At 41.3% G+C, this 22,269-nt stretch overlaps 1 protein-coding gene across 10 annotated transcripts in view; it reads right to left on the bottom strand.

Annotated features, from left to right (window-relative positions):
- Positions 1-1,912: 1,912 nt before the first annotated feature.
- ipo8 (importin 8) overlaps positions 1,913-22,269 on the bottom strand; it is a 62,665-nt gene continuing 42,308 nt past the window's right edge. For 2 of the 10 annotated variants that reach the window (XR_007940790.1, XR_007940797.1), the window contains exons 19-23: positions 11,353-11,450; positions 11,151-11,246; positions 10,442-10,662; positions 7,893-8,097; positions 6,052-6,200 (exon numbers count right to left, since the gene is read on the bottom strand). Coding sequence is in view for 4 of the 10 variants with exons in the window: in XM_051945316.1 (XP_051801276.1) it covers position 2,764; positions 4,353-4,476; positions 5,982-6,200 (344 nt within the window). In the remaining 6 variants the exon portion in view is untranslated. Of the gene's footprint in view, positions 2,765-4,352; positions 4,477-5,981; positions 6,201-7,892; positions 8,098-10,441; positions 10,663-11,150; positions 11,247-11,352; positions 11,451-22,269 lie in introns of those variants that run through there. The other 8 variants (XM_051945307.1, XM_051945326.1, XR_007940795.1 and 5 more) reach the window with 7 other exon arrangements.

The raw sequence follows: 22,269 nt of genomic DNA, 5'->3' as shown, positions 1-22,269 counted from the left end.
ATTGAAAACTTAGTATTCCTTCAACAAAATGAGTCCTAAGGAACACCAACAGCATAAGAATTGCATGTAGCGTATTTTTCCCATCTATCATGTACATTACAGCTGTAATGTCTATACTACAAACATCAGTTTAATGTTTTTTTAAATGTACTTTCCAAGCAGACATTGGGTTCAGTTTGACAGAATTTAAGGCAGTAATACTTTGTGAAAAACAGTAATTGACTTCTTTGTCTTTAAGGCTGCCACTGTTTTTTTCCTAGTAAAAAAAATAAATAAAGGTATGATACATAATTTCTGTCCCCTTAAGACAGCTACTGGTTTGCTTTAACCTGTGGCAGATATAAAGGTAGTATGCTTTCTCCCATCTTCAAGGCAGTCACTGATTTATATTTCAATGTAAGAAACTGACATTTTTACTTTCCCATCAAGGCAACCACCGCTTCCTGTTAGGCTTGTGGCAGAAATGAATGAAGTGAACATTTACTTTGGTTTTCCTATGACACAGAAATCAGGTTAGTACTACTTTGTTCTAAAACAGGGGTCGGCAACCTTTAACACTCAAAGAGCCATTTCGACCCATTTCCCACAGAAAAGAAAACACCGGGAGCCGCAAAATCCTTTTGGCATTTAAAATGAAGACAACACTGCATATATGGCTTTTTTACCTCTATGCCCTTGTTAATCAGTCGTGATTAATTAATTACAAAGCCTCTAATTAGATAGACTCATTTTTTTAACTGTATCCTTCCACTAATATTTATCTTACTTGGTTAATGTCATTTTTGCTCCTGGACCTCACATGTTACATAATGTTAGCTGGAAATCAATATTTTGCGAATGTCTATTTAACTTGTAAAATCTATTTATCTTAAGCTAATAACTTTTCTCCGGTAAGTCGCTGCCCTATTTTCCAAGACAACACTCATCTGACTCTCTGACCTGCTGCCTGGACATCGAGCGGTGTTCTTGCGAGTAACATGTATTACCCTATCATGAGTACTTTTAACTCAAAGACAAGACGTGTCTTTCTTGGAGTGGAGCTTTAATATACAGGCTTGCCATTCTTGAGTACAAAACGATGTGAAACTACAGGCGTTGCTTCTCCAGGAGTAAAACAAAAGAGGCATGAAACGTGTGGGAATCTGAAGCTCCGTGTTGTTTCTCTGCATCAATTTGCGCTCTCATGTCACAGGGGAAAACCCCAGCAACACATCCGGTGGAGTGACACGGCAAAATAAGAGAGGTAATTTCACAATAAAACTCTGTATTAAAATGCATTGAAACGCGCCTGAAAGGCAGAACAATTTATTTTCCAAAGTTACAGGGAGCCACTACAGAGGGCTGAAAGAGCCGCATGCGGCTCCGGAGCCGCGGGTTGCCGACCCCTGTTCTAAAAGGTAGTGTCTACAGATACGGACCGTAGCCTGTGGGCTACAGATACAGCACTTTCCATTTGCCAGACAGATACGGACCCATAGGCGAGTCTCGCGAGTCAAGAAACTGCTAACCACTGAAAACTGTTGAAAGGTAAACAAAGGTTGAGGTTAGGGTTAGCTAGAGGGTCAGGTTTAAGATCCGTACCTGTCGTACCGATGCTACGGGTCCGTACCGCTAGCGTCTACCGGGAGTCACGTGACCAGATCTCGCGTATCTGATTGGTAAATGGCAAGTGCCGTATTCGTAGTCCACAGGCTACGGGTATGGGTCCGTACCTCTAGCAACAACCGTTCTAAAAACTAGTTTAATATACCGAATGATGGTATTATCCTTTTCTCATCTCCGTGCAGCCATAGCAGGCTGACAATGTACTTCTGAAACGTTCATAAGTTGGACTGCTATTAGCACTGACACAGCTAAAACACATGTTGTAGAGGTAATAACTATTAAAGAAAGATGGAAAAACACTCAGAAAAATGTTACATGAACTTTTATGATTCTTTTAAATTAGTTCTGAAAAATGTTACAAAAACAAAACCAACAACAAAAAAGAACCAAACTGCATTTCATACATATGACATTACAGTGGGAGGGTTGGGACCTTCTGGTCCTTTTACAGTCTGAATGAACCCACCCTGACACCAATGGAGCTCTTCCTGCTCGGCTTAGGCCCTCGCTTCATGAGATGATATAAAGTGTTCAGCTATAAAGAGACGAGGACAAGTGTTTACAGTACGTACAAACACACACTGCCATGTGTTTTATGTTTTACAGCTTCACACACAAACACAGCTGCTCAGACCAAAGGACTGCACTGTACAAAAATATTAACCAATTCTGCTGGTCAAGAACATTTAGAATGTAGAGTGCATACCTTGTTTAGAGTACACGCACGCACACACACACACACACACACACACACACACACACACACCCCCCTACAACACACCCACACACCTACATACATCTACACACACACACACACACACACACACACACACACACACACACACACACACACACACACACACACACACACAGGCCAGTGGTCCTGTCCTGGTCAAAGGAATATTCCAGTAGGGGTCCTCTTTTTCCAGCAGGGGTCCTGTTCAGTTCACCAGGTCCCCCAGCTGAGCCCCTGCTACTCCATCCCATCCCGATGGTACCCTGGGACCTGGTTTTGGCAGGATCCAATAAGCCTCATATGGTCTGATCTGGACTGAGATTGCTTAAATTGGACTAAAATCCACTTCAGGTCAGGTCAGACCAGTGTCTCTTTTCTTTGACCCCTCCTCTGTTTCTGCAGTTGGCCCGGTTCTTCAGTGCTCTGAAACCACAACAACAGAGTCCAAGTCAAGACTGAGCCACAAAGTATATTTTAAAAGATGTCTGTGTAGGTTCTCATTCATCCAAGTCATGGTTATCCAAAGTAGTTTAAATCAATCCACTGGACTTTAAGAAAGTTCCTTGAAGACGTTTCACCTCTCATCCAAGAGGCTTCTTCAGTTCTGGTGGTGGTTGGTGTTGCCTCAGCTTTTAAACCTCTGTGACGTGTGTCCAGGGCTATTATACCAACGACCGATACCAAGACTCGTCTGACTACTCAACGATGGTCGTTGTGAGTATCGGTGGGGATCGCTGAAATGCACAGATGTCACTGAGCCCTCGTGTGCTAATGGTGGTTATTAGCATGAGTCTGCTGAGTTGTTCTTTTGGGGAGTTTTGAAAGGACCTGATTGTAAACTGGTGAAAGATGATGTCGCAGACCACCCCCCCGTTCAGAGATGGCTTCTCTACTTTGAAATGGATTGCTTCTTTCACTCCTCTCTCAAACCATCTGTCCTACCTGTCCAAAATCTGAACTCCAATGGGATACCAATGTTCAGATTTTGGACAGGGAGGACAAATGGTTTGCTTTGCACTCAACACCCAGAGTTTTGTGGTACCGATTGAAATGGCAAGAACTGCAGAGAGAGAGAGAGCTTTTGGTCATCGTCATTCTTTGCAGCTGAAATGTTTCCATACAGCTGATTGGTGCTGCACAATCATGACCAAAACATAATTACTATTATTCCCATCAATATTGGGATCGCGACTGTCACTCTTAATACAGTTATTAATTAATTTTAGAGACAAAACATTTTGATTTTACTTTCACATTTTAATAAAAAGCACTGCTCTCAGGTCCATGCTTTGCTGCTTTCTTACTAATGGACAAACCTGCATCAAATAACTCTAAAGTAAGGTTCCTTCCACTACTGAATTTCCCTTCGGGGATGAATAAAGTGATTCTACTCTTCACTCGATTTCAGAGCATCTCCTTGAAGCAAAGTATTTGCCATTTCCATCAGTTACTGCAACACAGCAGCTTAAACAGGTGTGTAACTGAAACCAAGTGCTTTCATCTACATTGGCTATTTTCTATGTGGAGATTTCCTAGAGCAGAGCACAAAAATCACTGACGATCATGTTCATGTATTTGTGACTAGACAAACTTGTCATTTTGAATAATATTCCAGTTACTGTGCTGCCCTACAACCTTCCTTTTCAGCATTTCTCTCCTGTTTCAGTTTTCTGTGCACATGTGGGACTTAAATGTCACCAAACTCTGTTTCCTGGACAAAAAGTAGAAAAAAATACATTATTATTTGACTCTTACTTAAATCTTAGTATTCTGTATTCATTAGAAAACATTATGTGACTGAAATGTTGAATGACTTTATCTGACTTCACATCAAATTCCCTCTGATATGACAACTGAGAACAGATCTACTGAGATGTGCATGAGCTCGTGTGTTGTTGGACAGTGTACCAGAAAGTTGGAAATCTTCACTTGAAACTATGAAAAGTGTGACAGAACAGTTCCAATAAGAGCCATGTTGTGCTGAACTATGGAGAACATTTCTTCGCCTCACCACTTGGCAGCGGTGCTCCTCCTCTGCTGTGAGATGCTGTAGATCTCCTGGAGCTGTTTCTTCTGGTCATCGCTGAGTGGAGCTGTCAGACACTGGTACCACACTGCATCAGTACTCTGGACCCCTAACACACACACACACACACACACACACACACACACACACACACACACACACACACACACACACACACACACACACACACACACACACACACACACACACACACACACACACACACTTCCTCATAAGGTGCAGCAAACATGAAAGGCATTCTCATACAGTTAAAGTAGTGCTAGTATTAGTAGATGGTAATAATAATTCTGACAATCAACAACCCCATTTTTGTTAGCTTTTATCCTGTGTTTACAGATGGAGACTGTGCCATCACACTTGGATGTTCCCCCTAACATGACTGAAGTCACAATAATTTTTCTCATATAAGTTGAAATCAATATTTTTGACAACATAACAGAAAACCTGTCAGCTGACAAATGAGCTGCAAACAGATGATATTTAAAAACAAATGCATTTTTACTAAAATGTTCAGTCCTGCTGGGACTTTATCACAACCTGCAGATTATTCACTAAGCAACCAGCTGTCAAACCATTTGTCTAGAAACTGGAGGTGGGCAGTTGTCTGGTATCTTTTGTACCTCCTGAGTTCCAGCTTTAGCCTTTAGAAAACCTAAGCTGTGAAGATTTCAGCCAATCACAAGGCTTTTTGCTAATTACATGGGATAGTATACATGGAAACTAGCAGGTGGTGGCACCATGGGTTAGACTTGGACCTTCACTGGGGAAAGTGAGATTAAAATCCTGGGCGAAGCCACGAATTGATGCTGACTTTCAGATTTGTTTGCACTCAGAGTCGCAGTATGGCAGAGTCTGCAGATTACAGGTTTAGTGTAGAGCAGCATTTATATATATATATATATATATATATATATATATGTCAGGGTAGAGACTGCGATTTGGTAGAGTTGGAGTTTCTACCAGTAGAGATTGCAATCGCAATCTCTACTGGTAGAAACTCCAATCCTACCAGTAGAAATTTGTCAGGGCTAAGGTTAGACTTTTAAGGTTAGGGTCAGGGGTCAGGGCAGGGGTCAGATTTAAAGTTCCATCTCTACTGGTAGGATTGGAGTTTCTACTGGTAGAGACTCCAATCGCAAACTCTGCTGGTAGAAACTCCAACTCTACCAAATCGCAGTCTCTACCCTGCTATATATATATATATATATATATATATATATATATAGGAGAAGTTTAATCACAGCAGCTCTTCAAAAGAAGATGTACCTGAGGCTCACGTTAAAAGCAAAACCAGAGCATCAGAACAGCACAGCGCTTCAAAATGCTTTAAACAGGACTGGAGTCAGAGTAACCTGGACTAGTAGCAGGATAAGTTATGACTGAGGATCAATCTAATGTAGTCCTACAGCTGCTCCACCCTCTGGCTATAAATGAACGAGTAGTGTTAAAAGAGAAATGTTCAAATTGGAAAGTAAATGCTGAGTCTCCTGGAAAATCCTGCAGAATGTTTTTAGGTTTGTGGTAATTGGGCTTCAGAATGTTTCTTGTTCATCCATTTACACACAAACGTTTGACATCTGAATGACGACTTACTGAGCAGGGCGGAGGTGAAGAACTGATATTCATCCTCTCCATTGTCGTAGTCCAGAGGTGTACTGTACTCCTCCAGGGGCGTTCCCTCAAAGCCGTCCTCATCCCAGTAGTCATCTTCATCTTCATCATCTTCTTCACCTCCCTGGCCTGCTGGCCTGCTTGACTGCTGCATGGCGTTTCGGTTCTCGTTCACCTCATCTTCATCGCTGGGAATCTCCTCTGCCAAATACAAAAGCATATGCTGCATTAAAATTTGTGGGCACAGCCAATCATTGTGATCCACTGCTTGAACTGAAAGATGGATGAAAAAAAACAGCAAGCCTCTTTGTGTTTCTGAAGTTCCAGACTGGTACAACAACAAATTTCTTCTAAAATCAAGATCAGAATGCAACGATAGCTTATTCTCTTGACAAAGTGTTCCAACGGAGATGCAGCTGTTAAATCTGTTATAAAAACACTGTTTAAGTCTGTGAAATGTGGCCGCCTACTGCTGACAACAGCAGCATGAAAAGCCAAGGCGGCAGCATGAGCTTCAGAGCGGAAAACTGACCTACACACAATTGAATTTGCTAATGTGAACACACCACAAATCTGAGCAGCTAGCTACTATCACCCTGCCACCCTTTCATTCAAATCATTTTGTTGTATTTATGTTGTATTTGTTTTTGGTGAATGAAATAAACAATAAACAAAAACAATACTATCACACAAGCAGCTTTGTCAGACAGGTAGTCGACCTAAAGCTAACAACTTTAAGGTCAGCTTAAATCTATCTGGTATGTTTTCCTGCAGACAGCTTTCTGAATAGAATATCGTTTTGTTTTTTATCTGTTTTATATCTTAAATGTAGCACTTTGAGATTTTGCCTCAATGAATAGTACACTTCAAATAAAATCTATTACTATCATTATTAGTATTATTATTACTCGTGGAAGCTCGGTGTGGGTGTCCAGTCAGAATAGGACCATTCTGGAGCTGCTCTTCCTACCAGGCACAGAAATAAACTGTAACCCTGATAATTTTCCTGTGTTGTGTTTCACCCTGACCTGCTCTGGCATGGTGACGATCACCTGGTTTTAAAGTTTACACTTTTATTCATACGTTTCCCCACTGTGTTTGCTTGTAGAATTGTTGATGACTGATCTGTTTGAAATGCCTGATCATTTGGCTTAAACACAGCTAGTGAATCATCTGACAGTGGTGTGTGAATCTGCTGTATATGGAGTAAAGAGACAGACGTGATCATGTTTCATCGACTGTTTTTTAGAGCTTATGATTTAATAGCTTGTGACAGATGAGCTCAGTAAGCCATCCAAAGCTGTTTATTAGTGATCCCAACGTGAACTTAGGGCCAAAACACACACTTAACAACAGCGACAATAGCCGTAAGAGGGTAGAAAATGTTGTTGAACTATTTGATATCAGCTCCATACCACTGTCCTTCTATACCAAACCACAACACATTTTCTTTTCACTTGAAGAAAATGTAAGCTTTTCAATAAAGAACGCACTATTCTGAAGCATTTACCGTGGTGACATCAATGCATTTTAAACATCAGGCCGCAGGGGAAATCCTTAGCTGCTACCATAACACGAAGTTAATTTATCAGTCTGCCCCACAAGCACCAGACAAGGTTTAGGGATCTAATTCCTTTATGCTCCACTGAAGCAAAGTATAGCCAGTGGGGTGAGAAAGGAAATGTGGTGCAGCTAATTTGAGCTCAGCATTGAATCAAGATTCAAGTAGTGGAAGATCTAATGCTGGCAAAAAAGAAGAATCTCATTTCATTCTGGTCACTAAGCCTTACTGCTTTCTTTCTGCATCCATTCTGCTTCAGTTTACCAAACTGTCCACCACCCTGTCCTTCCAGTTTCTTCAAAGTGTCCGTCTCATTCCTGATCTTTTCTCACCGTTTTGGTCTTCGTCCTGAGCCCCTGCACGAGCCAGTAGGTCTGGTTTGTTGATTAGGCGGGAGGCATAGAGGTGTTTGAGGCCTAGAAAAGGAGCAGGATGGAGGGGACGATCTGGGCAGCGACTCCGTCCAGCACTGCTGGCCGGCTAGGCAGCTCTATAAGCACACTCAGGCCGATGATGCACATCTTACGGTCATGGAGTCTGGATAGTAGTTCAGGGAGAGGAAGGAGAACAGGGTGAGAATGAGGGGAATCCACAAAACACTGACAGGGTGTTAATTCAAACACAGAACCAACGTGATTAACGGAGAGAGGTTCAGGCTTAAAAGAGGCTATGAAGGCACCAGTCTTATGAAGGCTGAACACTGCTAATCAATATTCTCAATAAAAAAAAGAAGGGAAACCTTTTCCTTTTCTGAGAGCGACATGAAAGGACAGATATCAATCTTTGAATCTATTTTAATATGGAACTGGAGTCAGGATGTTCCAACAACAGTGAAGCATTAAGAACTGTAGCAGGGTCAAACAGCTGGTCTGGCTCCAGCAGCAGCCTTTGACACTGAGAATAAAGCCAACATGGAAGTTCTGATAACTACACATGAAAGCTCATGCAGGTTCTCTAGATGGAAATTTTACGCTGTTTTCCATTTTAGGGCAGCTTGAATGTTTGCATATGTTCTGACTGCAGGAATGACCCCTGCAGAACCTCTATCGGGCTGTTTTTGAACAAAGGAAGTGCCTCTTCCAGTGTAGGTCCTTCTGATCAGCCCCAAAACACTGGTGTGCACATTTTGACACCGACTGTTTGAACTTGGAGAATACATGCTAATTGGTTGGAGAGGAGAACAATGCCCTTGTAGAGCTGCAGTCTTCTCCTTTCTAACATCACTATCAGCAACAGAAGTTCACCATACAGAAACATTCATTGTTCTATGTCCTAACCGGAAAGAGGTCCACTAACTACTATTTGTTACTTTATTTCGTGCACTCAAAGTTGACGCTGTAGTGAAATCTCTCTGATATTACACTGCGACAGATAGACGGTGTTGAAAGGACAGATTAATGTTAGCGTGGCCCTGCACCTGCTCTGAGCTCCTGCAGTGGACAGATGTCTTTGAATGCTTATTCTGCACTAAATACTAATTCTGTTTTGGACAAAACACCAAGACACAAACTCAACAATGTAGTTTACTCAGTCCAGTGCAGTGAGGACTGCCCAGATCTTTACATTGGTGAGACCAAGCAGCCTCTACACAGACGCATGGCCCAACACAGAAGAGCTTCAGCTGTCCATTTACATTTACAGGAGAAAGGCCACTCCTTCCAGGACTCAGCTGTACATATTCTAGACAGAGAGGACAGATGGTTTGACAGAGGAGTGAAAGAGGCCATTTCTGTTCATCTAGAGCGACCCACTCTGAACAGAGGGGGAGGCCTCAGACACCATCTCTCAGAAAGATACAAAGCTGCCTTCAGAACTCTCCCCAGAAGATTTAACCACTCTTCACACCTTTCCTCAGGTGAGCCTAACGACTCACATGATGATGAGTCATAGGTAGGAGGCGACTCAGTGGGCCATTAAATCAATGACTCTCACCATTCCCCCTCTATTAGCATATTAATACCTCATTGGGATTCAACACCTGTTGTTGAAATATTTCTTTAGTCCTTTAGTAGATACCATCAGCCTTAGCCCCACCTTCACCTCTCGTGGTTAAAGGGGAACTTCAGTTTTTTCAACCTGGGGTCTGTTTTCATATGTCATTTCATACATGTGAGTGATGGAGAAATGAATTTTCGACATAGCTCCAGTATTTAGCCAGGCAGGCAGCTTAGCAGCTCAGCTAGTGAAAAGTATGGGGCAACTTGCCCCATACCACAACAAGAAGCGATCGCCAAGTAATGTGGAGGTTTTCGTTCACTTCTCATCTCTAGTATGTTGTGGGACACTCGTTGAGACTATCCGAGCCGGTCAGTGTGGGGAAAAAGCACGTTAGGGCGGACTTTGACGCGGGGGGGCAAGTTGCCCCATACTTTTCGCTAGCTGAGCTGCTAAGCTACCTGCCTGGCTAAATACTGGAGCTATGTCGAAAATTCATTTCTCCATCACTCACATGTATGAAATGACATGTAAAAACAGACCCCAGGTTGAAAAAAATGAAGTTCCCCTTTAAGTACCTGGGACTCTCCAAACTAGTTTTGAGAACTGAAGCAGCCGCTTGGATGAGAGGCGAAACGTCTTCAAGGTCACAAGAATAAGTCCAGTTGCCTGAACTAACCCTTCACCTTAGGATGACCTGGACGACTGAGAACCTTCACAGACAATTCTGTTGTACACACTCAATTTCCCTTCGGGGATTAATGAACTCATTGTATTGTATTGTCCTGTACCTTCATGTCATTTATCTGGTCATCATCAAGATGAAAAAAAAGCCATCGACATTTCCGCAAAAACATTTACACTTATCTAAAATCCTGACAGAAATTTGTGACCTTCCTTTAATCCAGAACTTGAATCAGTGAACAGCAACAGAGGCCCTCCTCACCCCAGGAAGAACTCCGTGTCGTTCATCCACTGGTTGATGAAGTGGGCGGTGATGGGCTGTGGGTTGTGTGGAAAGTGCATGTTGTCCATGGTGTGGATGAGCAGGGCTGGGTTGTAATACAGCGCAGCGATGGCCACCTGCAAACACATGGTCCTGAGCTCACTGGACTTCACCCCCCTCATCAAACGCTCGAGCACAGCCTCCACAAACAGAGGGATGCACTGCAGGGGAGACAGAGCACAAAATCAGGCTGTGGCTAACATCTGACAACGAATTTATTAACAATAACTGCTTTTATTATTTAAAGAGTTCGCAGTTTAAAAGCAGACATTTCCAGATCTACAACTTAAGCCAGTTTGCTACAGACATATCTTTGATTTATTTACAGTTCTGGCCCAGTTTGCAGCTGCTCAGTTCAGTGTTTGAAACATGAAATAGCATATTTGCTTTGCTTTTTGAATTCCATACATTCAACTCAAGTTTTTGAACTTTGGTGGTGCTTAAGATAGATTAGTGATGTGGTAGCAGGCCAGGAATGACAGAAGATCACAAAAGCATTTCTCTCCTGTGAATTCACTTTTGATTATCACAACTGAGGAGTTTTTTTCCTCAGTGGTGTTAAGGAGTGGTAGGAGGCTGTGAACTACTATGTTAACTGCATGATGAGTGAATCCCACAAAAAGGTCTGTACTCTGAAGCTGCTTCTGACCTGGTCGATGCCTCTGCCTCTGCACTGAAGGATGATGACCTCCAACAGTTTGGCAGCATGACACTCTGCATCCTCACCTGCATCTATGGTCAGCACCTACAGCAGGGGAAGTCACAGAGTCATTTAGCAGTCATGATGTAGCAGCAGCAGTAGCAGCACTGGGAAAACTGGATCTCCACTCAGAACATGTTTAAAGCCTGACCTTTTTACACATGCTGTAGATGACCTCTAAGTGCTTTGGGTTGGACAGAAGCATGTCCGTATCCACGGTAACATAGTTGTGCAGAAGAGGCATCATATCTAGAACATAAACACAATCTGTCATCAGCTTCAGCAACAAAACACATTATTGTCAAGGTCATTCCAATGGTTAGATTTAGTTTTCTGGTTAGAAGAATTGCCATTATGGGATACACGCATCCAACAACCCTTTTCAATTCAGGATGGGATGACGGCTCCCCAGAAGAGAAGCCAAACTGTTTCACAAGTGGCCATTTTGTGTTGAGTCCAGGCACTACTGATCCCAGTTAGAGGTGTGGTACTGAGATCCCACCTGCTGCCTCAAGCTGACACCACAAACAATCAGATTCAGAAAACTTTATTTGTCCCCAGGGGGCAATTAAAAAGGCTCGTAGAGCAGTCAGTGCAACGATGACATAATAAGAAATAGGGGATAAATATATGTACAAATCTAGAGCAAGTAATAATAAGAATAAAATTAAAAAAGAGAGAAATAATACAAAAAATGCAGCTTAGTAACATACTAGTGCAAATATCTCTATCAATCAATGGTTAAACAGTAGATGATTTATAGCTGGATGACTAGATAACTAGCTGTAATTAGAAAATGTCAGTGCAACACACTACAGAATTGCAACAGCTGGAAGTTCTAAAGGTGTGAGCTCACATTAGTGGAGGTGGGAGACGGGACCTTGATACCACGTCTTTGCCTCTTGGTCTCTACCTCACAGTCTTGCAGCACCAATTTCCTCAACATTTGGCCTCATTTTAGTTCAGTGGAGGGAAGTTGTGATCTTTCATCCTCCTTTAATTACAGTCTCTAATGATCTCTGCATCCCAAGATGACCTAATCTAACCAGCCTGACTGGAATACACACCTCTACCATCTACTGGTCTTTATTAAGCCTGGAAGTTTATGTTGGTTGCACTTCAACTAAAGTCTAGCCTTAGCTAGGTTCAGTGTTAGTGATGCCTTTTCATGTAACTGTGGCTGTTGCTAACCAGCTTTTTACTGAAAACACTGTAAAGAAAAGAGACCAGGTCTCTAGAGCAAGACAAAGAAAGACGTTTCCTTGAAACCTTCCGTACACAGCAACATAAATGTCTGATTTTGGAAAGGATACAGCTTCTTTTAATTATTTTCATCAGCATAGAAAACTGTAGTATTAAATAACCGCTGCAGAGGGATGTCTCTCCAGAGAACAAGAGCAGTAACCATACTATGAAAGGTCTGTCCGGTCTGAATGTCCACTCGTCAGTGAATGTGGGCTTAGTGACGCCTACCAAGGTAAGGATACTGGAACCTGCAGTTTGTGTACTCTAACGACCTGTAACGTGTTTTTTTTACTGCATTATAAATCGTAATTGTAATGGAGTTTCTGAAATTGGGCTTTCCTTACAGCTGCTTAATCTGAACTGGATTAGTTATTATGTTTTCTGTATTATCATGTAATTTGTATGATGCAGAAAATAAACCACGATCTCTAAAACACTTTGAACAGCATGTGAATTTCTGCTATTGTTTTTACTAACTGCAAGTGAATTAATGAAAGTTCCTAGCATTTTCAGTTTATAGTATGTAGGCTTTCATCTTTCTAACATGTAGAGCACAGACAGTCTAGATGGACACATCTCCAACTTGCAAACAAGGCGACATTCTAGGTAAGTGAGGAAAATGAGGGTCCAGCCACTGGGAAATCAGACCAGAGACTGCAGTAAAACAGAGTGATAAAAGCCAAGCAAGATCAGCAGAGACAATTCCTAGAAAGCTGTCCTCCATGGACTCAAACAACCATTTGTGTTAAACTTGCATTCAATTTACCTCAGTGTCATTTCCAAACTACATACAAATACTTGCTGGTTCTGTGACATTAAGTACAGAATGTGCAAACCAGAACAACAGGTACCTGGCCACAGGTGGCATTTATGACTTCTCATCAGACTCTGTGCTGTTGGCATCACAACTTACCTGTGAAATAGTCAAAGCAGTCGTGCTGGAAGACCTCATAAAGAACACCAAGCAGCTGCCACATCTGGGGGGATATCGTCTGACAGGTGAGGCCAAATGCCAGTGACAGGATTTCCTCGTAGAACTCGCAATGGACAGAAAAAGACTGGGACTGAAGCTCACGTTCACAACAAATTCTGTAAAAACCTAATGCAGTGAGAAGGAACTAAAGCAAAGAAAGGAGGGAAGAAGTGAAAACTCTGGTGGTTGACTGCACATCTGAGACTAATACAGATAAAATCTATGAACACTGTGTAGACCAGATTGGGGTCATTCTTCTATGTTTAAACAAACCTAACTACACATCTCTTCTTAACACTAAATGGAAGCAGGAAGCTACTGTGTATTTAGTGAAACTGGTTCTCTGTAACAAAAGGACAAACAAAAAAAATGTGGCACTCGTGAAAATATTACCTGCAGGCATAAATGAATAAATAGGGTAACATTATGTACTGGGGATTCCTACGGTGTCCGAAATTCAGTTTGCAGTCTTATGTGACTGAATAAAAGAAAAATCACTTACTTTGGCAAGGACAGTGATAAAAATAAAACGCTTTAATTTTGATTTGGCTACTACCCACACATCTCCACAAGGTCAGAATCAGCATTATTTCCATTCCATTGATTGGTTTGTTTCTTACACCTTACAATAAATGATAGTTTATGTGGAATTGAACAGTCTTCAACGCCTAAATCCAGGAACACAGTTTAAAAACATCCACAGTACACTGTGGCCGACAGTCTGGATATAAAATTACACTCAAAAATATAAACGCAACACTTCTGTTTTTGCTCCATTTTTAATGAGATGAACTCAAAGATCTAAAACTTTTTTCACATACACAATATCACCATTTCTCTCAAATATTGTTCACAAATCTGTCTAAATCTGTGATAGTGAGCACTTCTCCTTTGCTGAGATAATCCATCCCACCTCACAGGTGTGCCATATCAAGATGCTGATTAGACACCATGATTAGTGCACAGGTGTGCCTTAGACTGCCCACAATAAAAGGCCACTCTGAAAGGTGCAGTTTTATCACAGCACAATGCCACAGATGTAGCAGGATTTGAGGGAGCGTGCAATTGGCATGCTGACAGCAGGAATGTCAACCAGAGCTGTGGCTCGTGTATTGAATGTTCATTTCTCTACCATAAGCCGCCTCCAAAGGCGTTTCAGAGAATTTGGCAGATGAATGTTCCCAATGAGAATGTGTGGCTGGACTTAAAAAAGGTTGTTCACTCAGGATCACTGGGCAACCTGACAAAGCTTTAGCAGTTTTGCAAAGAAGACTGGGGTAAAACTGTAGATACGCAAGGCTGTCTGACTTCAAGGTGGTAAACACGTATGCAGCTGGTAATTTCATGTATCACATATTTAATTAACTGACAATGCTTAGAGAAGCTTAATGTTCTGCTGGGAAACCTTGGGTCCTCCATCCATGTAGATGTTACTTTGACATGTACCTCCTACCTAACCATTGCTGCAGACCATCTACACCCTTTATGGAAACAGTACACCCTGATGGCTGTGGAGTCTTTCAGCAGGATAATGTGCAGTGACACGAAGCAAAAATGGTTCAGGAATGGTTTGAGGAGCACAACGAGTTTGAGATGTTGACCTGACCTCCAAATTATCCAGATCTCAATCCAATGGAGCATCTGTAGGATGTTCTGGAAACAAGTTCGATCCATGGAGACCCCACCTGGCAACTTCCAAGACTTAAAGGATCTGATGCTAACATCTTGGTGCCAGATACCACAGCACACATTCACGGACTAGTAGAGTCCAGATACCACAGAACACCTTCAGGGTCTATCAGAGTCCAGACACCACAGAACACCTTTAGGGACTAGTAGAGTCCAGATACCACGGCACACATTCAGGGTATAGAGGAGTCCAGATGCCACAGTACACCTTCAGGAGTCTAGTGGAGTCCATGCCTTGATGGGTCAGGACTGTATTTTCAGTAAAAGGGGGACCAACAGTATATGAGGCAGGTGGTCATAATGTTCTGCCTGATGGGTTTATATTGACCATGATTTAATTTTTAAAGCTGTACAAGCGGACAACTCCCAGAAGGGTAGGGAGGGTGATAACGTTTTTTATCGGCATCGTATGCCTAGGTTTTTAATGCAGTTGAGAAGAAAACCATTTTCTTCACCAGCACTGATTAAACACTAAAAACTCATGTCCATATACCAAAATTTCATTTTTGGAAGTTCTTTTGCAGTCATCTGCCTTGAAATGGCTGAGGAGTTCCTATACACTGTTACCTCCTCCAGAATATGCACAGATTTACATAGTCCTGCTCTCTCTTCACTTGAACCATCTAAAGCCTGGTTACTTTCAATGTGAAGGAGGCAGTGATTCTAGGCCTTCTGAGGTTCCCCTAAGCCCATCCCTATGGGGGCAACTCAATTTGGCAACTTGGTATTTCGCAATGTCATTCTTTTCTTTCCAGATCATCTTTCTGAATAAAGGTAATGGATTGTAGACTGGAATGGTAAATAAATCAAGGGCTTTGCCTTCTGGCTCAGCTCACTGCTTACTGTGATGGTTTTTTTGCTGTATGAATTGTCCTGGACTGGAGCACGTGAGAGTGTGTTCTCAGATTTTCTAAATTTCCTTTGCAATAATAAAAGTACCCACAAATGGGTACTGAATGATAATACTAAGTTGTAAACAGGTTTACACCTCCACACAGTGTTTGTTTGTTTTGTTGCCCAATCTTAAGGTACAAAATGGTAGCCTGTCATTGGCACGTGTCCTTCCAGATTACACTGTGTCAGTGCAGGAGACCAACAGCTCCAAGTAGATCCATACTGGTAACAGTTGTACAGAAGCTCAACACCCCTGAAAAAAGACAGTCACCTGTGACTGTGGAAATTTAGCTCCTCCTGTTTTTTTGTTGGGGTTTATGCACGAGTGAGAATAAGTAGCACAGCTGTGTCGATTTTGGTTTTATGTGTGTGTTTGGTGTGGTCGTGTTGTGGTCGAGTTAAGTCCCATGTTTGTTTAGTTCCTGGAAGAAATTTAATCTTGAACCTCACTGTCTTTCATTTGTTTCATTATGATCCTGCACTTCTATCCTTCTGCCTGAACACAGGCTTTCCCACTCAGTTAATCCATTACCACACACACCACATAATTCTACATTGCATATCACCGAGATGATTCCTGCTGTAAGACCACATAGACACGCACACAGGCACACACGCGCGCGCACACACACACAGGCTTACTCACTTAATCTTTTCTTCTCACATTAGTCTATGTGGTACTCCATTAGGCACAGTCACTTACCACTTGGGTGACAAGAGTAAAGAATATGTTTTTAGCTCCATCAAAATGTGAAAAACACCAAAACAAAAAAAAAATACAATAAACGTAGTAAACCTAAGGGAAGTACTAGTGGCACTCTGGACATGGGAATACATGTTAAAATATCTGGATGAGAGAAAATTCCCTTCAAACATAGTTCCATGTGTGCACAAGAATGAAACACTCTAATGTAAGTTCACCAGCTGCAAAAGTGAGAGCAACTCAATCTTTAGTCTCTACAGTGTGCAGCAAAAACTATAAATGGGAAAATTGCCTCAAAATCTGATCAACACAAAAGGAAAGCTGTGTGCTGGCCTGTTATCTCAGTTGTTTTTCTTAATAAATCCATTTTTTAAGATATATTTGAGGAGGTTTGCAATGATTACCATGTTAATCACAGAACAAGAAAGTACTTGCCGCATTAAAGAATTTTTAAATAACTCAATCAAAACTAATAACAGCAGCAAGAAAACAAAAATACTATAAAACGTTTTCTTCTTTGTGACTATTAAGACAGAAAAGTGTTGCACACTGGTTATTTATACGATTAAAGTCTGTAAATCAAAGACTGTACTCAATCCAGATTCCCTTTTCACCCAGTCTTTTTTCAGTAACTCTCCATTATAAAAATTTTTATATTAAGGAATATTTGCAACTGATCATCAGTTTCGTATGCATTCAGTGTTTCGTAACAAAACTTATACCGTTGCAATATCCCAGTCTGAAACAAACATTACATTTTTATTTTCCTATCCTAACATTTGCAGCCTATTTTTTGAAGTAGTTAAACCCCCTAAGCAAAGGTTTTTTTTTTGGTTGTTTTTTTTAATTTCTCTGCCTGTAAAACATCCCAAGTCATCAAGTGACAGCTGGCAAAACTGTAAGCCCAAACCATGAGCTTCGATTCTATGGATAAGGAAAATTCGAACAAATAATAAGTCTCTGTTCAACTAGCAGGACAGAGTGAGAATCGTGAAATATCCAGCAAAAAACTACCTGATTAAAATCTTGAAGTTAAATAAAATAAAACGTTGTGTTTTGTAGATCAACTTTCTTCTTCTAACAGTTCAAAGTATCTAGTACTTGCTGGCAAAAAACGGTCACCAAAAAGGTTAGACTAGCACTGCCTTGATGTTTCTGTGCATGTTGGGTCTTTGGCTCTTGTCATAATGCAGATAGAGTACCCGCAAACTCCATTTTTAACAATTGGTCCTTAGGACTTTAGGTACATCCCAGAATTACAGCTGTGTGTCCTGCTGTTGTGGATCAACAGCTAGAGAAAAACTACCTTCTGTCTCAATGCACAGAGGCCTGTACAGCAAGCGCAAATAAACTATATGTCAAGGAGCAAATAAACTGGAACTCCGGGAATAGCTTCAAGTCAGAGCAAGCAAAATGTCTAAACAGCAAGAACAGTAGTGGTGGTGGCTGTGTGGTTATATAACACTCGGGAAAGAAAAAAGACACTGGACTGCTTGCGCACATGCACACCTGCCATAGCCTATGATGGCTTTCTGTAAGAACGCAGGCCCGACTCACCTGCAACAGATTCCTCCAGCTGCTGGAGTGAGTCTCAAAGAACAATGATTAAAGCATTTTACTACAATTCAATATTGAATGGCAAGTACACTACTATCAGTTCGTGTGTGAGTGTGCGGCACCTCCTTGTGTGTCCTCCATAACGGTGAGGATGGTGGTCGAGTGCTTCAGGATGCCAAGAGCCATGACAGTCTTGTCCTCAATTCTCCTCATACTCCCTCACTCTGAAGGACCCTGGTGAAGATCTCTGCCTGTCAAGACACACACGGATTACGCGTTTCCCAATCACACAAAAAGAAATTACGTAACTTACATTCACTTCCACAACCCTAGCTAAACCTAACATAAGTGAATCCCCTGTGGAAGAAAAACTGAAACAGCTCTACAACTACTGTAACACTTTACTTAAACTTACCCTTACCCCATCTTAACCTTCCTTATCCCAAAAGCACCGCTTACCTAACCTTACCACGACCTTAACCAGTCTCCTCCATGAGTAGACAGGAATACACAAACTCAGAGGTTTACAGATACAACATCAGGAAACAACAGTCATTTACATCGTATGCAGTTAGGGGTAAAAAAAAATCAAAAGATTCAGTCATTACAAGCATATACAGAACATTTACAAGATCCACAGTTGCCATAGTTATGATGTTTAAAGTCTTGCCATGAAATTGCAAGCAAAGTAATAATGTGGTTGTTCCTACCAGGTTCTGCGTCATGTCTACAGCGATGGTGGCCACCTCCTGGTTGTATCACAGATCATCTTCTGAATGACATTGGTGAGATCACATCATTTTCCGTCTCTTGACCACATGCAGCAGCTCTGCATGACTGGCCGAATGTATGGCCTGATGTACAGCTTAAGCTACACACAAAAACACAACACAAGCACAGTGTGATGTGAGGATGCGGTGTGTTCTCGACGTCACAAAGAAAAAAAAATGTGAGGTTCTGAGTGAAAATTGATGCTCAACTCCTAAATTTTTACAAAAGCGGGCTGGATCAATCTTGCGGGCTGGCCACTGGAATGAACCTGGTCTGGGTAAGTATTTGTTGCTGGTCTGACTTGAAAACACTGTAACAATTATTATTGTTCCTCCACAGCGCTTGTTCTTTGGTTTGCTGACCAGCGTCTGAAGAGCGATGCAGCCTCCACCTTGACAGGGCAATCCTCTTTGTCATCTATCAGATCCTGTTTAAAACCAACCCACGGCGTTCCTTCAGCACCAGCTTCATGTGGAAACGCAGCGGGCTGAAGCAGTGCAGCACCCAGCATGACTGGCAGGAAGAGAAGCCACAGGTGTTACCATCATCCGGCCCCATATTCACCTCTGAAACCGCCACCGCACATTACTGTCCACTGCTCCTGTCCAGTGACGCCAACCTACAAGTGTCCCTGGTGATGATTAAGGAATCTGCAGTGCTCAACACTGAATTCACCGATCAACATTGATAATGGACCTACCCAGCCAGGACTGTAGGAAAGGAGAGCCAATAGAAGAGTTAAGTAAAATGAAAACAAGTTGCAACATGCATAATTTCTTTTAGCGTCAAAAATAAATACAAACTGCTCCATGTATTTGGAAATTGCTGACACAATAGGTTCAGGGTTCAGTAAGAAAAGTGCACCAATGAGACACACAAGTGAAGACCTTGTGACAAGCATAATGAGACTTCTTTAGCTTGAAGTGTAGCGCCATCTGCTGAACAGATGGCAGCACTAGTTTAATAGCTGACATGCTTTTTTGTCTCACAACTTTTCCCTTGTATATTTAAGTGCCACACTATTTATGTTTTTCCATTTAAATGGTCCAATACTTTTATGTCAAACCTCATTATGGTTTTATATCTTTTTATAACCAACATCTTCATTCCACAGCACAATTCATAAAGGTGAGAATTAAGCTCCAACAAAAACAAAAGTAACTTGAAAAGGTATTTTTAGCTGAAGCTATTTAACCTGGCAAGCCGAAGATAGCACATAAATGCACACTGACGGTTCAGTTCCTGTCATACGCCGCCAATCTCTTGTTTTTTTCCTGTGTTTAATCTTCACAAAAGTTTAAAAGAAAAAGCCATAAAGGCTAAAGGAAACTGTTTTAAAACGTTACATATTGCCCATGGCATGTATGAGCTAAAGCAGCTCAGTAAAAGCAGATAACTGGTTTTTGAAGTATCCTGCTAAGTCTAGCAGTTTTGTCTTAGAAAGTGGTCAAAGTCCACACTGGAAAGGTGGTTGGAAGGGCCAGGATCTTTAACTGTTACTGTAAACGTTTCTGCCTGATAAAGATGCTAATATCCACCCATTATCATACACTGCTTTATTTCTCTGGAGGGTCACAGCTAGAAGCTAAGATTGAAAATTTTATAAAACAAAATATAAACTCATTATTTTTCAATTTTGTTAATGTACCTACATGAGGAAAAGGAGGTTAGCAGACAAACACAATCCACAACCAATGTTTTTATACACAGGAGTATTTTCAGTAGTTAGCTTTTTTTCTTTCCCCATATTCTCGCTTTATCCCAAACTAGTCACCTTGAAATCAACGAGGCAAGTTTAATCAGTTTGACATACCTCAGTAGATGGGTGCATTTAAAGACTGACTCATACAGGTACATTTGAGCTAAAATTGTTTGTTTTACTGATGTCCTTTTTATTGTTTCAGTATGTTTGTGGGATTTCTGATGTTTTTAATCTCTATGCCACAGCATTTTGGCTGAAGCGTTTAAAGTTTACCTAACTACTATATTATTATTATTATTATTAATTATTCTTATTATTATTATTATTATTATTATTTATTATTCTTAAGTCAGCAGGTCATTGAAAAGGACACAATCGATAATCATCTGCTTTAGGCGATTTAAAATTTCACTTAAACAACTTATAACATAAATGGGCTGGAAGTCACTTGACTTCTCAGACTCAGCGCTCAGCTCTGACTATTCTGGTTTGGTGGTCTGAAAATATAAGTTGAATAAAATATTGAAATTCACAGCAACGGGGTGTCTGCCACCCGTGAAGACTGCAGTCAGTTCAAAAAGATTCCAGTATGAGGAAATAACTGCAGTTTGCTGCACTGTTACAGACACTGACCTACACATCAGCAGCAGCAGAGGAATCACATTTAGCAAGTTTCTGGAATGTTCATACACACTCCAGGTTTAAGCATTTTCCAGAATAAAGCTGTCTGCTCTCCTCTGGGATATACTAGCAGTTTAATTTTTACTGCATAAGTAATCTCACTATTGGTTATCTGCTTTTAGATTACTAATAATAGGGATCAAGTACCTAGTGCAGTACAGTATCAAAGATCTGTTTGACTCCCCTGACATTGTTTCTAACTTACCACTACCTGAAACAATGAGTAATAAAAGAGAAAAACAGAAGGTACAGTAAATTTAAATGTGAAAGCTTTGGTGCCCCATACTACATGAGTAACCTTCAATTGGCTGATATTACAGCTAAGCAAATCAGAAAGATGTAAGACTTTCAATTTTCTCACACTTTTCTGAGATGTTCAGGGTCAGGAGTTCAGTGGGAATACTCCAAAGTTCAAGTTTGTGTTCTCAGAGTAGCTCATGGAAATTTGAGGTCTGCTTTGTGGATTCATTGTCCTGTTATAGAACCAGCCTCTTCTCCATTTTACTGTTTTGACTGACTGCAAGACAATTTGGCAATCCAGAATTGCTGATATTTTTTAGGACGACACTTCCCTGGTGACTGCACGCCAAAGAGTGAAAGGCCTGACTTATCGCAGAAGTTGCTTTGCAGACTTCAGAACTGCCTTTTCAGGGGATGAGGTCGTAACTAAGGTGTTTCTTCCATTAGAGCTTCTGCATTCAGTCCCGTATCGTTAGGCGCTCTGCCTTTCTAGGTCTATACCCCCATAAGAACTGTGTTTATATATTCCCACGTCTTGTCTTGAATTTAGATCATTTTAGCGATCATTTTTCTCACTTATATTCTATGAATTTGGAAAAGGTGAAAGCTGCAG

This window comes from Acanthochromis polyacanthus, chromosome 1 (assembly GCF_021347895.1).
Source record: "Acanthochromis polyacanthus isolate Apoly-LR-REF ecotype Palm Island chromosome 1, KAUST_Apoly_ChrSc, whole genome shotgun sequence".
Taxonomy (NCBI): domain Eukaryota; kingdom Metazoa; phylum Chordata; class Actinopteri; family Pomacentridae; genus Acanthochromis; species Acanthochromis polyacanthus.
This window is presented reverse-complemented; position numbering and strand designations above follow the sequence as displayed.